The sequence below is a fragment of the Candoia aspera genome, chromosome 1, assembly GCF_035149785.1.
Source record: "Candoia aspera isolate rCanAsp1 chromosome 1, rCanAsp1.hap2, whole genome shotgun sequence".
NCBI lineage: Eukaryota > Metazoa > Chordata > Lepidosauria > Squamata > Boidae > Candoia > Candoia aspera.
The window spans coordinates 342921700-342936380 of record NC_086153.1 but is presented as its reverse complement, the minus strand read 5'-3'; the positions used below and the strand labels follow the sequence as shown (position 1 = coordinate 342936380).

The following is a 14681-nucleotide window of genomic DNA, read 5'->3' as shown; positions in this document are numbered from 1 at the left end:
GCCCCCCCGCTACTGTGCAGGTGGTCTCCAGACCCTTGGCTCCTCCGAGACCTTGGGGGAAGGACTGATGTTGAGTATCTCCCCCCCCCCCCCGACTTCTGCTGCTGGCAGTAGGGGAGACGGTCGCTCTCATTCAATCCACACTGGGATGGTGCTAGAATCCGCCCAGGACTCTTGAACTTGCCTCCACGGTAGCAGAAAGGGAGGCTCATGTCTATTTCAATTCTCTTTGGCAGTGTCGGCCAGACGTGGCCCGGCAGCCTCTCAGCCACTCCCGAGGACCTTGACGGGGCCCTGTTGGCCCCCTCCGGCTGCAGCGTTTGGAGCTTCTCGGCCGGTCCCACCCCAGCTTGTGTGCACAGGATGTACAGCCCGAAGAAGCCGTACGACAGCCCCCCCAGCTACGGTCCCCCAGGGGAGGACTATGGGTACGCCGTCCACTCACCCCCCCCGGGCTCCTACTACATCGAGGACCAGCCCCAGCATTTCTACAAGTGGACCTCCCCTCCCGGCGTGATGAAGATCCTGGAGGGCGTGGGGATCCTGCTCTGCGTGGCCATCTTCGCCTGCGTGGCCTCCACCTTCGTCTGGGACTACGGCTACGGGGGGCTCTATGGCAGCTCCATGGGGGGCTACTACGGGGGGGGTTACGGTGGAGGCCTGGGCGGCTACTATGGCGGCTACGGAGGAGGCCTGGGCGGCTACTACGGCGGCTATGGCATGGGCTACTATGGCGGCATGACCAACCCCCGCTCGGCCAGCGGCTTCATGATTGCCATGTCGGTGCTGTGCTTCATCGCGCTGCTGGCCCTGGCCATCACCAGCCTCACCAAGTCCAGGGGGGCCCGGTCCAGGCGGTTCTACTTGGTGGCCATCGTGGTCTGCGCCCTCTTGGCCTTCCTCATGCTGATTGCCTCCATCGTCTACATCATGGGGGTCAATCCCCAGGCCCAGATGTCGGGGAGCTACTACAATGCCAACCCCATGCTCGCCTTGTGCAACCAGGTGTACACCTCGGGAGCCGTCTTCAACCAGTACCTCTACCATTACTGCATGGTGGACCCGCAGGAGGTGAGCGCAGGGGTCTCACCTTGGGATGGGGCAGCCCCACACAGGGCAAGATGGGGCGCCCTCCCTGGGCCTCGTTGTGGCCCTGCTTCCGGCTGGTGGGCGGGGAAGCAGCCAGGCCAGGCCAGGCCAGGCCGGAGAGACTCTTGGGGAAGCCCTTTACCCCCACTCTGGGCCCCCTGCCAGGGCAGGATCCACCCCTTCGCCCTGCTGCTGTGTCCTGGGAATTGCCACGGCTCCGTCTGGCTGAGCCGACCCAGCTGCCAGGCAGCCCTGCCAGGGCACAGGCCCCCTTCAGCCTCAGGTGGGGCTGGCCCAGCTCCGCATGAGGCTCAGGTACCCAGACCTTTTGGCAGGGCTGGGCACCGAGTGGGGAAGTTGGAGCGGCCCAGCAGCCTGCCACGACTTTTCACCGCTTCTCTTTTTATCGGCCACTTGCCCTGAAACGCCAACATCAGAAACAGTCACACGGGTTGAAAGCAAATACGAGGAACTCTTTGTTCAAGAGCGAAAGGGCTTATCTGGGCATCGGTTTCGGGCTCTGGCAGAAAACAATCAGAGTGTTATCGAGTGGGCCGGGCCGGCAGCACCCTCGAAACTACCCAGTTGAGCAAACAAGATAAGTCCACCCATCAAGCCCAGCGGCGTTATCCAGCCCACGGATGGGGCTGCTGGGCTGGTGAATCACCTTGGTGGATGTGTGTAATCGGAAGCTGCTGTTTCCTTTCCTAAAGACCTTTGGTAGAATCATAGAGCTGGAACGGGAAGGGTCATCAGAGGCCATCTAGTCCAACCCCCCTTTAACTGCAGGAGCTGCAGTCAAGTGACAGTCCAGCCTCTGTTTGAAGAGATAAGGGGGTTTGTGAGGGGGAACATATTCTTTGCACAATGTATTGTCAGTGAGCCTACTGTTGGAGTGCTACAGGTAGTCTCTGCTTAACAACCACAATTGGGACTGGCAACTCCGCCACTAAACAATGCGGTCATTAAGCGAGACGTTGCGTGACTGTGACTTACAATGTTACTGTTGGCTTCTCCATTGACTCTGCTTGTTGGAAGCCAGCTGTGAAGCATGCAGATGGTGATCACATGACCACAGGGTCATTGTGATGGTCATCAGTGCGAGGACTGACCACAAGGTTACTTTTCCAGCACCATTGTAACTTTGAGCGGTTGCTAAACAGGGCAGTCATTAAGCAAGGTCTACCTGTACTTCCTTCTTTGGTCACACCCCTCCCATATGGCCCCTCCCCATTGCCCCCACCCTGTGATCCTCCAGCCATGCCCCTTTCCAGCTGGCATCTTTTCCAGAGAATGCCCAAATGGCTTCTAAATATGGAAGAGAAGATTTCAGGAACTGCTTGATACCCAGCTCTGTGGGCACTTTTCACATCTTTATTTCTTCACCCGTGACCCCCCCAAGCCAGTCTCGTCAGCATCCCTAGGAAATAAAAATGGCAGCCAGTGCTTTGCCCCTGGCCCCCCACCCCAGGAGAAAGGGAAGCTGGAGTGACAGAGAGCATCTTGGGGGTCGAGGCACCCGGTTTCTCTTCTGCTTTGGCTCCGCCCACCATTCCAGACGTGGCGAACCCTTTGTGGCAGCCATTTTGTGAGAGCGCTCACAACACGCTTGGATAATTGGGAGATTCCTGCTGCAATGGAATTTCATGGTTTTTAGGAAGGGAAGCAAACAACACACCCGGTTAAGGAATAGGGTTTGGGCATTTGAAGCTGCTCTTCCGCAGCTACAGCCCAGAAATAGATGGAAAACCACAAATACAATTGTGAGATCTCTACAAGGCTGCAGAAATAACCTGGCCCCCTTGGGGGACATTATGCACAAGTACTAAGAAGTAAAAAAATACTTTCTGGGATGCAAATTGTGGAGACCAAGCTGTTCTCGTGGGTTTAGGGTGTGAAAAGAAGGCGTGGGGAAGTGCGTGCAATTTGCAGAGGCTAATTGACACACCAATGTGCAAAGCTAGAAATTATTCCAAATGTTTAATCCGAGGAAGTCCGGTCCATTTCGCCCCGGGGGGCGTCGGCCTTTCTGTGCTCAGCTGTTCAGTCCTTGTGCGGACCGTGGCTGGGCTGCCTCCTGTCTCCACTTCTGGCCTGGCAGCTCTGCATTCGGGGTTGGCAGCCTGGGAGTGCTCCTTGGCCCCTGCTGCCTCTGGGCCCCAGGGAGAGGGGTGGGAAAGGGGCATTGGCAGCCCATGCTCCAGCGCATCAGCTGTGCTGGCTGTTCCTGAGCTGGATGGAGCAGCAGCAGCGGCAGCAGCCACACCGGGCGGACTGCTGCCTTGTGCTCTGTGCAGAGCTACTCTCAAGGGGGGCCTGGAAGCTCCAGCTGGTGCAAAATGGGGCATCCCCTGGTGCCCAGGCTAGACTAGCCCATGGCCAGCAGTCTTTGGGGCACAGCCCCGTCATTCAGGGCATGGCCCTGTCATTTGCTCAGCACCAAGAGGAAGCGGCCACTGCCACCTTAGGTTTTTTGACTTCCTCGTTTTATTTGCACTCTGGTGTCCCATCCAAGGAGCAACCAGCTTGGACTCAGAAACTCTTTTTGTGCGGAAATGAAGTTTTTTGGCCTAGGAGGGAAGCAGGTTTGGGGAGGATTTAGAGCAGGGTTCCTCAACCTTGGGAACTCCAAGCTGTGCGGACTTCAACTCCCAGAATTCCCCAGCCAGCAATTCTAGGAGTTGAAGTCCGCACAGCTTAGAGTTCCCAAGGTTGAGGAACCCTGATTTAGAGGGCCCTGCACAGTGGCCGAGCTGTATCTGGACACAGAGTGTTGGCTGGTTTTGTGAGCGCTCCAGGCAGGGTGGAAATGTTCTTATGCCCCGGTTTAGGCGAGGAAGCTTCGCTTTCAGGTTGGGGGCGCTCAAGTTTCCTATTTCTACCTTTTCGTTTCCAGCTGGCCCATTTTGACAAGCCTCAGGGAATTCTCTGGGCCTGACGTGCCGACCTGGATCGCCAAAGTCCTCTTGTTTGCACAGCAAGCGCAGTGTAGGGAGTTTCAGCCCTGCTTAGTGTTTTTGGTGCCATGCAAACCCCAAGCCTTTTGGCACATTACGCTCAGGGAATGGTGCTGACCCAGAAAATGGGTTGTCTCATTTGTCGTGATTAAGCGCTGGGATCTTTGAGGTGAAGGGTGCAGATATGGGACAGTCTGCAAGGAGTCCAAGGAAAGCCAGTGAACTCACATGTGCCAGGATGTCATGAATTGCCTAATTGTCCCCTGCTGATGTGCCCAGTGTCCTCGTGGCTTGCGCGGGATGCCTGCAGGGCTCGGAGGGGCCCCCTTGCTCTGCAGGTGCAATTTCCTCCAGCTGAGAAGGAGCCCATCCCTCGGGCTATGGAGTCACTGAGCATGAGCCAAAAGCCCCTTCGGGTCAGGGCAGTGGTTGGCTGCCAGGAATTTGGGGGCAGGGGCAGGAGATTTCAAATGGAGGAAGGGGGTTTAGCTCTTCCTCTTGGCTTTCTCACCTCCAGGCCGTCGCCATCGTCTGCGGCTTCCTCCTGGTGATCCTGCTCTGCATCAACTGCTTCTTTGCCCACAAGACGCGCCAGAAGATTTGGCGGTTTGGGAAGCCCAACATTTACTGGGACCGGCCGCCGGTGCTGGAGGAGGGTCCCAACGTGGAGGAATGGGTGAGTGGGGCAAGGGTGGCGGGTGGCCTTCTCTTGCGCACAGCCCCACCCCACCCCAGCCGCGGGAGGGCAGCTGCAGCGGACACCCTGGGCTCCTTCGGCAGCGCCTGGCCGTCCACGCCTTCCCCTCTCCTGAGAATTTGGGCTGGGCCTGGGCTGGGAAGGGAAAAATGGGGCCGCTTTGTGTGCACACCTCCCCCTGCACAAACAGTGCAATCATTTCTGGGGGGGCTTCCTGTGCGACCCACGAATGAAGCTTATCCTCCACAGGCCTTTTTAGGCAGGGACAGGGGAAAGCGTGTGTTGCAAACTCTGCCCCTCCGCAGAGTTGCCACAGAAGAGCTGAGCTTGTTTCTGGCATTGCAGTGCCCAGTTCAACATTTTGGCACCATCGTGGTTACGAGGAGAGGCCTGGGTGACCCTCTCCTGTTGTTCCTGGTCTGCATGGCTGAACCAAGGAGAAAATGCCCGGCCTCCTTTTCTATTTCGATCAGTTTCCTTCCCGCTGCTTTTTACGCATCTATGTCTTCCTTCCTTCCCTCCCTCCTGACATTTCTTCTATGATTATTTCCCTAAATTCACCCATAATTTTCTCCCCCCTCCGATTTCTGATGTGTAACAACAGCAACATTTTCACAAGCCTGCCACCTACGCTGAAGACGCTAGTCTGTGTGTGTGTGTGTGTGTGTGTGTGCGCGCGCGTGAGAGAGAGAGAGAGAAATTGAGAGGTCTCTCTCCGCACGCTGTTTACGGCATTCTCTGGTTTCGGTCGCATCAATGATTAACCGCTGAGGCCGCCCCCAAGGTGCCGCTGCTCTTCACAGGGCATCAGGTGGCCAGCTGGGGCGGAGGGGCCCCACAGGACCCAAGGCGCAAGGGCTTGGCTTGTGCGTCCCCCAAGACGAAAGTGGCGTTCCAGCCCCAGGGGTCATTTGTCCCCCACTTCAGGAACCGCGTCTGGTGGCCGAGCTCTTGGGGGTGGGGCACTGGACTTTGACCTCTGGCTGCACCTTCAGGAGGGGCGGAGTTTTTACAGGCCTGCAAGGAGGAGGATCCCGGGGCCTCAAGGGCAAGAAGGGCAGCCCCCCAGGAGGACTTGGCTCGTGGCTCTGTGGGGCTCTGTCCAGGACAGGGAGCAGGGAGTGGGGAGCCGCTTCCCAAGGCTCCAAGCTGACCCGGGACCTTAGCAAGCCTTGCCATGTGTCCCTCTGGGGCAGAGTCAGCCCTGGGGGGCAGTGGGTGGGAAGGGCTGCACCACAGAGGGCATCTCCTTGGGTCAAGGGTGCCCCCTGAGAGAAGGGTGGCATCAGGGCATCCTGCGCTGGCTTGCACTGGGAGGGGAGGAGGGGAAGCGCTCAGCCTTGCGCAGCCCCAGGACTGGAGGATGGGGAGGACCCACCCCAGGGATCCAAGCGGGTCCCAAGAGAAGGAACAGCCTCGGCCCTGAGCAGAGAAGGGAGCGCAGGCAACGGGTCAGGCTGACGTGGCAATGGCAGGGGTGCTGAGATCGGCCCGGGCTCGGTCCTGTGGGCTCCCCAAGATGCCTCCTCTCCGCCAAGGCTGCTTCACGGCCGTCTGAGCCCCTGAAGAAAGGAGCAAAACCTTTGCGTGCAGGACATGGGAAGTTCCTCCCCGATGCTCTTTTCCAAGCGATGCGCAGAAGCGCTAGCCCAGTTCCAAACTCTGTTTCTTGTGTCTTACGGTGGACTTGGTAGAAGGAAAACCAGATTAGTCTGCCATGACCAGAAATCAGGAGTCTGGTTCCCACGCAAGAAAGCTGCTGCCTTTTAATGAAATTTGTGAGTCAGAAAGGGGGTGGCCAGACTGCTGCTTTTTTGGCTCACCGCTGGCTGCAATCCAAACTCCTCTTCCCCAAAGACCCCAGAAGGAGAGGGCAGAGGTTTGGGGGGGTCAGGCCCATCCCTCCTGCGGAAGGCACGCCTGCCCCCTCGAAACGCAGCCAAGACAGCTGCTGCTGCTACTCCGGGCTGGCACACAGCCACACTCCTTCCCAGGCATGGAAATGCCAGGGACGAGCGCAAGGTGTGGGAGGCCCCGTGGGTCTTAGACACGGGGCTGTGTGGTCAGAGCCAGAACATGCGCAGCAGCCAAGGGGTGGCTGGCAGGGAGAGCCCCAGCCTGGTCAGGATGGCAGCAGACAGATCTTGGGGCTGGGCCAGCGGGACAGGTCTGTGCAGGAAACCAGGGCTTGCCTCAGGGCAGTGTGGCCGAACACGTAAAAAGCCTTGGCATGTGGCTGACTCCCCCACACAAGGGTGGCTTGGAAGATGCTGCTGCGGTGATCTCTTGCCTCCCCCAGGCCCCCCACCTCCTCCCCTGCTTCCATTTTCCAGCCCTTGCTCCATCTGCTGTGGGGGTTCAGCTCTGCCTGTTTGGCTGGAAAGGTTGCCCTCCAAGGGGTGGGGAATGGTTTTTTGGGGTGTGCTGAGCCCAGTGCCTCCTGTGGCGGAAACTCCCACTTGGGGGCACCAGACATCCCGACTGAGTTTACTGGAAGCCATGGTCGTCGCTGGGGATTCTGGGAACTATAGTTTCCACCTGAGGCTGGGAGAGGCTGGGGCCAGGGGTCACGTTCCGGAGCCCAAGCTTGGGGGCCTCTGGGGAGCTGAGGAGTGCCTGTTGCCCCTCTGCAGGTGAAGAACGTGGACGACCGGGCCAGCCCCACCGATTCGGCCACCATGGCGTACTCGGAGAAGCCCACCAGCCCCGTCAATGCTCCCGTCAGCCCCTCCAACTACCGAGCTGTGGAGCGGGACTACGCAGAAGTCCAGGGCAGGTGAGCCGGGAGGCTGGGGGGCTTCTCACCCTCTGGACCCGAGAGGAGCCCTGGAACGGGATTGGGCCAACGCTTGTCCCCCCAACTTCTCTAGCGGCAGACTGCTTTGCCAGGTGGGCGTTGCTGCCCCTGTGTAATGGGAAGAGCCCTGGGGGACAGAGCCAAGGAAGAGCCTGTGAGCCCATCAACAGGGAACAGGCAGTGCCACAAGCAGACCTTCTGTCTGTTCACCTCGTGCTATTGGGAAGGGGTAGACTGCTTCTGGATAAGGGGGCTCTGTTGCGCTGTACTGGCCGGTAGCTGTTGACAGAGGGGTCCTCCTCTGGCAGTTGGCCCAGTGCTCTCCTGGCCACGCCCTCCACTCCTGAGATGCAGTCCATTTCTGCCTGTGCGGGTCCCGTGTGGAACTGTAGAGTGACCACGGCAGAGGTGGTCTCGGCAGAAGGACGCGAGAACCCTTGCTAGGCAGAGGGGGCTGAAATATTCTTTAGGTCCTGGGAAGTCAGATAATATCTGGGCGCGGACCAGGCAGACGCCCCCCAGATTCACTGGGGCGTGGGGAGGGTGTCCAGCACAGCCAGACCTGCAAGGTTCTGTTACTGATGCTGCTGTCAGTAAAGCGGAGCTTGACTTTCCAGTGTGGTCTTTGGCCTCCCCAGCCCGCCTTTCCACGCATCCGCGGACAAGCGCGCTCGGACCTTGAGTTCCAGCACTTGGGAAGAGAAAACCCAGGAGACCCCCAGCAAGCCGCCCGCCCGCAGGGGCAGGAGGGGGCGGAGGAGGAACCCGGAGCTGGAGGAGTCCCAGTACGAGACCGACTATACCACGGCGGTGGAGTCCAGCGACGAGCAGGACCCGGACGAGTGGGCCAGGTGGGGCCGCGTGGGGGGCCCTGCAGGGAGGGAGCCGGGATGGGAGACCCAAGAGGAATTGAGGGCGGGCGGCGGGGGGCGGGCTCAGAGCTGAAGGGCTGTCGGATTCCTCTCTGGGCTTTACCAACACAGTTCAGGCAACGCGAGGCACATCGTGGTAATAAGCCGCGTTACCATGGAACATTCAGAAAACCAGCTGGGCGTTTTGTTTCCTCGAGCGGCTTCCTCCGGGGGGTCCCGTCCTGATGCCTGGGGAGCAATTCCCCTGGTCCTGCAAAGATGCGAGAATAGCCATAAAACCGTGATGGATTTTTCCTTTTAACGGCTTAAGGGAAGCACAGACTCTCTGGTCACGTGTGAGCTTCCTGGTGCAAGAAGTCGCAGGGGCTGCAGGGGGAGAACTCCCCCTGGGGGTCGTCGGGGTGGGCAGCTGCACCGTCAAAACAAGCCGGCCCCGGCCTTCGGGGGTTGCGGGCCACCTTCAACCCCAAGTTAAGGGTCCTCTCCCCTCGGGGCAGGGGGGGGAGGAGTCTGGTGGGGGCCAAAAGCCCCGGGGAGCTGGGCAGAGACCTGGGCAGAGGCCTTTGGAGACCAGGGACCTGGAGGTGGGAAGGAGGGAGGGGAAGGCAGGCCGCCGACCAGGCCGATGGAGGGATTTTGGAGAGGCCCTGGGATTTGGTAGCAGCTGCTGGGGAGGGAGGGAGTGGGCATCCTGGACGAGAGAGTTGGTAGCAGGAAGGGCACCAGAGGAGGCAGGGAATGCGGGCAGGTTACAGTTGTGAGTGGTCTGAATCTCGGGGAGCCCATTGAATCGCCATGTAGACAGAACCCCATTTCTCCATGGTGGAACCGGAGGCCAGGCCCTCCCTCGGCCTCGCTGGGGCTGTTCTCTGACTTGGGGCTCACGGATTGTGCCCTGCAGTGTGCCCTCCATATGGGTCAGCCTTCCCTCACTGTCCAGAAAGTGGAACTCCGAACCCTGCAGGTGCAAGGATGAAGAATGGCCCCTCGTTGGGTCTTCCTCTGCTTGCTCCCCGCTTGCCACTCTTGCCAGTGGCAGGGTGGGGTTAGCCTCAGGGGTGACCTTGTGCCCCCGGCCCTGGGCTGAGCCTCCCCTGCCTCTCCTCGCAGCCACTACCCACCAATCACATCCGCTGACGCCCGCCAGAAATACAAGCAGGATTTTGACACCGACCTCAAGCACTACAAGCAGCTTTGTGCCGAGATGGACGGCATCAACGACCAGATCCACCAGCTCAGCAAGCAACTGGACCTCTTGCCAGAGGACACCCTCCAGTACCAGGTGGGCCCCCTGAAACGGGAAGCCACGGCCCCCAGGGAGTAGGGCCAGCGCTCCCATTGAGAAAGGGAGCAGCTGCCGGGGAGGCCCCCGTCAAGACGTCCCTTTGGGCCACAGTTCCCCAACAGAGGCGGGGTTGGCTTGTTGCTGTGGAATTGAGCTGCCAGGTCTGCCTGCTTTTTCCCGGGCATTTGTGGAAAAGGCTGTTCCATTGCACAGTGGCCTCCTGGCAACCCTGTGGATGCCCTTGGCTGCCATCATGCAGGCTGCAAGCTGAGCATGGGACGAGCGAGGGGCAGGCTAGACCCTTGTCTGGGGCCCACTAGCCTTGCCCTCGTTAACCCAGCCTGCTTCTCCAGGCCCCCGGCAGACTACCCCGGCCAGTGCCAAAGCCCCGTCCAGCAGCCCAGGCCTCGCTCGCCACCTTGGGCTGCCGTCTCCGCTGCTGACTTGGGTGCAGAGGGCTGCTGGCCAAGAGTTCAGCTCCTGGCAGGTTCCTGCCCCACAGCTGCCCACGAGTGTTCCTGGCTTGCTCTGAGTTGTACTGCTTCTGAACGTGGAAGCTCTATTTTGTGTCCCCCGGTCTGTTCCTCTCCCAACTCTGGTGTTTTTCTGGCAGGGAGTGGCGGAGGAGTACAATCGCCTGAAGGACCTGAAGCGCGTGAGTGCCCTTGCGTAGCAGCCCTGCTCCCAGTCCCCATCATCCCCAGCCACTCTGGCCTGGATCGCGAGCAATGGGGGGCCCTTGGGAGGCCCAGAGCTGCGAGAACTGCCCCCGGGTTAGAGGCAGATTGGCCCTTTGGGCTCCGAAGGGATGCCTTTACATGTGGCGGGGGAATCTCATTTGGACAGAAATGCAACGGTGGGAGGGAAGAGACACTCCTCTGCCCCCTTACGTAGCCCCACCGGGAACCCTGGGCCTCTTTCGTTCCCCCAGCTTGCTTCCAGAATCGGGATCCAGAGGGGGAAGACAGCAGGGCAAGGCCTTTGAGGAGATCAGAAGAGACCCCCCCCCATTTCAGCGAATGGGGACCTAAAGGGGCTTGAACATTGGGGTGCACATCATGCTTGTCTTTCGCAGAAGTAGCAGCACGTGCAACTTCTGGCAGCATGCAGAGAACACAGAAGGTGACCTTGACGGGGATGGGCCAGATCCATTGCCAGAGTGACAGGAGGAAAATGTATCTACGTATCAAACTTGCAAGCTGGTTGTCAGACCAGACCAGGGGGTTGGCTCCACAGGAAGGCTAAAACAATTTTTATTAGCTGAAATAACAGCATCTGGCAAGCCTGACTGTGCTGGACCTCCCCCTCTTACACTTCTGTGAGTTGGGGAGGTCTCTGTCGGAGACGGCTTTGCGTACCTCCTGCACGACTTGGGCATAAGCCTTCTCTCTCTCCCCTATCTCCGTCAAGGTCATTGTCTTACCCTCCACACGGCAGCCCAGTCTGGTCTGGTCACCGCACACGGCCCACTCTTGGCTGGGTTGGGCCCTCTGGCCCCACATTCGGGGCCAGGAAGTTGCTGCTCGGCAGCAGTTCAGGGGAGCACCAGTGCATGCCGAGTTCCCACTCCAGATTGCTCTGAATTTAAAGGGCACTGCCAAAGCGCCCGTGATCGCCCCTCGGGGCACTGGCCCGGGGTCTTCCAAGTCGGGGCTGGGGATGGGAGGAGTTACAGTACAACAGCCATGAGGGGGTGATCTTGTCCAGCCCTGCTGGAGGCTGTGGGGACAACAGCAGCTCCGGTCACACAAGGCTTCTCTCCCTTTGAACCCGGGACAGACTCCGGAGTACCAGAGCAAGAAAATGGAGAACAAGTCCCTGAGGAAGAAGCTTTTCCACATCAAGCGGATGGTGAGCGAGTACGACAAGCACCGAGGGTGAGCTGGGGCGGGGCCCTGGGTGAGAGGAGCCGGGGCCCAGCTTCCTCTGGGGCCCCGAAGGACTGACTGGCAGCCGCCACGCAGCGGCCCTTCCTCTTGCCCGGCCGTTCCTTTCCGTCCTTGGGGCAGTCAGTGAAGCCCCAGGGACCCCACGGCTTTCGGGGCCCTGCCGGGACTCTGTGGATGCCGAAGAGGTCGGGAAGCCTGCTAGTCCTCCCACCAAGGGGTTTCCATTTCCGTTTGGTGAATTTCCTTTTCGATGCTGACGTATTTTTCTCCTGTGCCAAAAAACTCGTCTCTAGTTCTTGGGCAAGCAGAGATGATGGCGGGCATTGACTAAAAGCTCTTTCGTAGCAGCCTCCAGGTGGTTTTCTGGGAACCTCCAGCTGCCGTGGGGCTTCTGTTTGGGGCAAATCAAGTTGGAGGAGTGTGCAGGGAGAAGGGGGGCGGGATGAAACCCCAACACCGCAAGTAGTGGCTTGTGGCACCTTAAAGAGGAAGAAACTTACAGCATGCACATTTCTCAAGATCAAATCCTCCTCCTCGGATGCGTGGATTGGCATCCCAAGCTGCCGGGTGGGATTCAGCTGCTCCTGGAAAGTCACGTCTGAAAAAGGAAGCGGCTGCTCGCTCAGGGAGGTGGGCAAAGCAACACACTTTGCGGCCCCCCATTTGCATTCCCACTTGGGAGTCACAGCGGGTCCTTGGCGTTTTCCTCCTCCCCCTTGTGCCGTATTGGCGTGCCAACCGGCATCTGGGTGGAGAGCACAGCCCCCCCCCAGGTCTGCTGTTGGAAACACGCCCCGTCTCTGCGGTGCCACCTCAGATTGCATTTCTGCCTCCCGTCCCTGCAAAACGCAGCCGAGGAGTCGGCTCTGGGTAGCTCTATGGGGAGGGAGAAGCCCTCCAGGGGTCCCAAGCACGAACCTCTTTTCTTGGTCCACCTCCACAAGGGGTTTCTGTGTTTGGAGCCAAGCAGGAGCTCAGAAACGGCCTGCTCTCGAGACCCGCTGGCCAAATAGCCCCCAGGAGCCACAGCCATGCGGGGTCTCCACCCGTGGGGGGAAGGGGATGTACATATCATGAAAATGGGGAGGGGGGGACAGACTTTTTTTTTTTTAATAGTAAAGCTGTACCTTTAATAAATGTGGGGAAACTCATGGCTGTTTGTCTGTGTCTGTTGGCAAGGCCTGGATGTGAAATTACTTCCCAGGAGCCCAACGTTCTCTGCCAGGGATCCCCAAGGATCGCCTGAGAGTGCGCAGCCGGGGGGCCCAGGCACTGCTGCCTCCCTCCTGGATGCACCACAACGTAGCCCCCTCCCAGCTTCCCCATAACAGCCCACCGCGGTTCATCTGCAAGCACCAGAATCGGTCCACGGTGCACCTGGCTCAACCCCCCTGCAGCCCCCAGGCTGCTCTCGGTGAGGCTGGCAGAGCTCCTGGATGGCCTGTGGATGGGTGGAGCTGACCTCTGGACTTCCCTGGTAGATGTTTCCGAGCGAGGCCTGTGTGCCCTGGGTCTGGGTCACCTTGCTCTGCTGCTGGCTGGGGTTGTGCAACAGGGACCCCCAGAGCAGCAGACCGGTCACCGTATCCCGGCATTGCCTCTCCCCAAAGCCAAGCCGAACCAGCAACAACGCTCTCGCCCCCTGCGCCTGCCCTGTTTAAGCGTGGAGCAGGGCCCCTTGGCTACTCTGTTCTGGTGTGGTTCGAAACGCAGGGTGACGGAACGTAAGCCTGGTCCTGGGAAGGAGAAGGGGAACGAACGAACGAACCAAGCAAGGGGGTTCAGAAATGGTTACCTGGTCCTGCAGCAGAATCAAGGGTGAGAAAGAGTAACCCTGCCCTGATTGTTTGGCATGAGATGGAGCAAGAGAAACCCTGGCAGGCTTTCAAGGTTTGGCTATAAAGAGCATTCCTGGAATCCCTGCCAGCCATGCCCATTCCTTGACCTGGCCTACCTCAAAGGGCTGCCACGTACTACAAGGAGCAGGAAGCATCAATGTTGTTTACACAGCCTCCCTTCCTGGGTCCACACCCTGGGGTGGCTCAACCACCTTTCCTGTCCCCAAGGACAGGGTCAAGGGCCTGGGCCTGCAGAAACCTTGGAGGAGGGTGGGCCCCTTAAGCCCGAGAAGAGCGTCCCTGGCAATGCCTCAACTGGCCCTCTTCGCTCCCTGAGATTCTAACAGCCAAGCCCAGCTGATGAGCCTTGAGAGGGTGCAACCCTTCACCTCTGGCTCATGACCTCACACTTGCAGGACCAGGCCTTGCAAGATGGCCAGGGTCCAGCAGGAGGTATGCCCATCTTCCTTCAGTGCCCAGACCAAGGGATCCCCCCATCGGAGCCACGCTCCAGAGACCCAATCACTTTCTGCCAGCTGCCAAGCGGAGGAGGGGGCCCAGGGAGGCGTTGCCTCTGCTGCTCTGGAGGGCACGGCCAAAGTCCAGCCCGGAAATGGGGGGGGGCTGATTCGCTTCCGGCTGGGGGCGCAGGTGAAGTCTGGTGATTTGCCCCACAGCTTGGAAGGCGAGTGTCCTCAGCCCCGCCACTGTCCTTGAAGGCCAAGGACAAAAAAAACAGCACCGGCTCCTTGGCTGCCCAGCGGCCGGCTCCCCCAGCTTGAAGAGCAGCAGCCACGTGCAGCAGCAGCAGCAGCAGCAGCTCCCCAGTTCAGACTCTTGATAAGCTGGGAGTGGGGAGGGCAAAGCACCCCCTGGCCCAGGGATGCCAGTCCTGGCTGTGGAGGCTCCGCTGGGCTACCGGGATGGACGTCCTTCCTTTCAAGGGGAGCAGAAATGGCTGGCTTCTCTTGATGCGTGTCACACAGCAGGGGACCCCCATTCAGGTTCCCCCAACAGCGAGCAATGAGGACAAGGCCACCACCACCCCGCAAGGACCCAACAGATCAGTCTGACACCAGTCCTGTTGCCCACTGGCTAAAACGGGGTGGGGTGGGGAGCAGGTCAACCATCATCCAGAGAGCTGCTGAGCTACAATTGGGCACCTGAGCCCCATGGCAGCTGGACCTGAGGGGGGCTGGGGGGAGAACAGGGGGGCCTCGCCAGCAGGGTCTGCAGCACCTGGCCTCTGCCAGAAGA

General features: G+C 59.6%; 1 protein-coding gene across 1 annotated transcript; it reads left to right on the top strand.

Annotated features, from left to right (window-relative positions):
- The first annotated feature begins 282 nt into the window (after positions 1-282).
- Positions 283-11686, top strand: LOC134488555 (occludin-like). Its single transcript, XM_063291036.1, has 7 exons — positions 283-1071; positions 4564-4722; positions 7377-7519; positions 8179-8391; positions 9523-9694; positions 10311-10352; positions 11477-11686. Exons 1-7 carry the CDS (start codon positions 364-366, stop codon positions 11576-11578), a joined length of 1539 nt encoding a protein of 512 aa, XP_063147106.1. The 5' UTR covers positions 283-363; the 3' UTR covers positions 11579-11686.
- Positions 11687-14681: the final 2995 nt, after the last annotated feature.

Excerpts from the sequence above, each read along its gene's own strand:
- LOC134488555 (XM_063291036.1), top strand. The coding sequence starts at position 364 with ATGTACAGCCCGAAGAAGCCGTACGACAGCCCCCCCAGCTACGGTCCC. Across the intron at positions 1,072-4,563 it reads GCATGGTGGACCCGCAGGAG|GCCGTCGCCATCGTCTGCGG; the intron begins GTGAGCGCAGGG and ends TCTCACCTCCAG. Across the intron at positions 8,392-9,522 it reads GACCCGGACGAGTGGGCCAG|CCACTACCCACCAATCACAT; the intron begins GTGGGGCCGCGT and ends CTCTCCTCGCAG.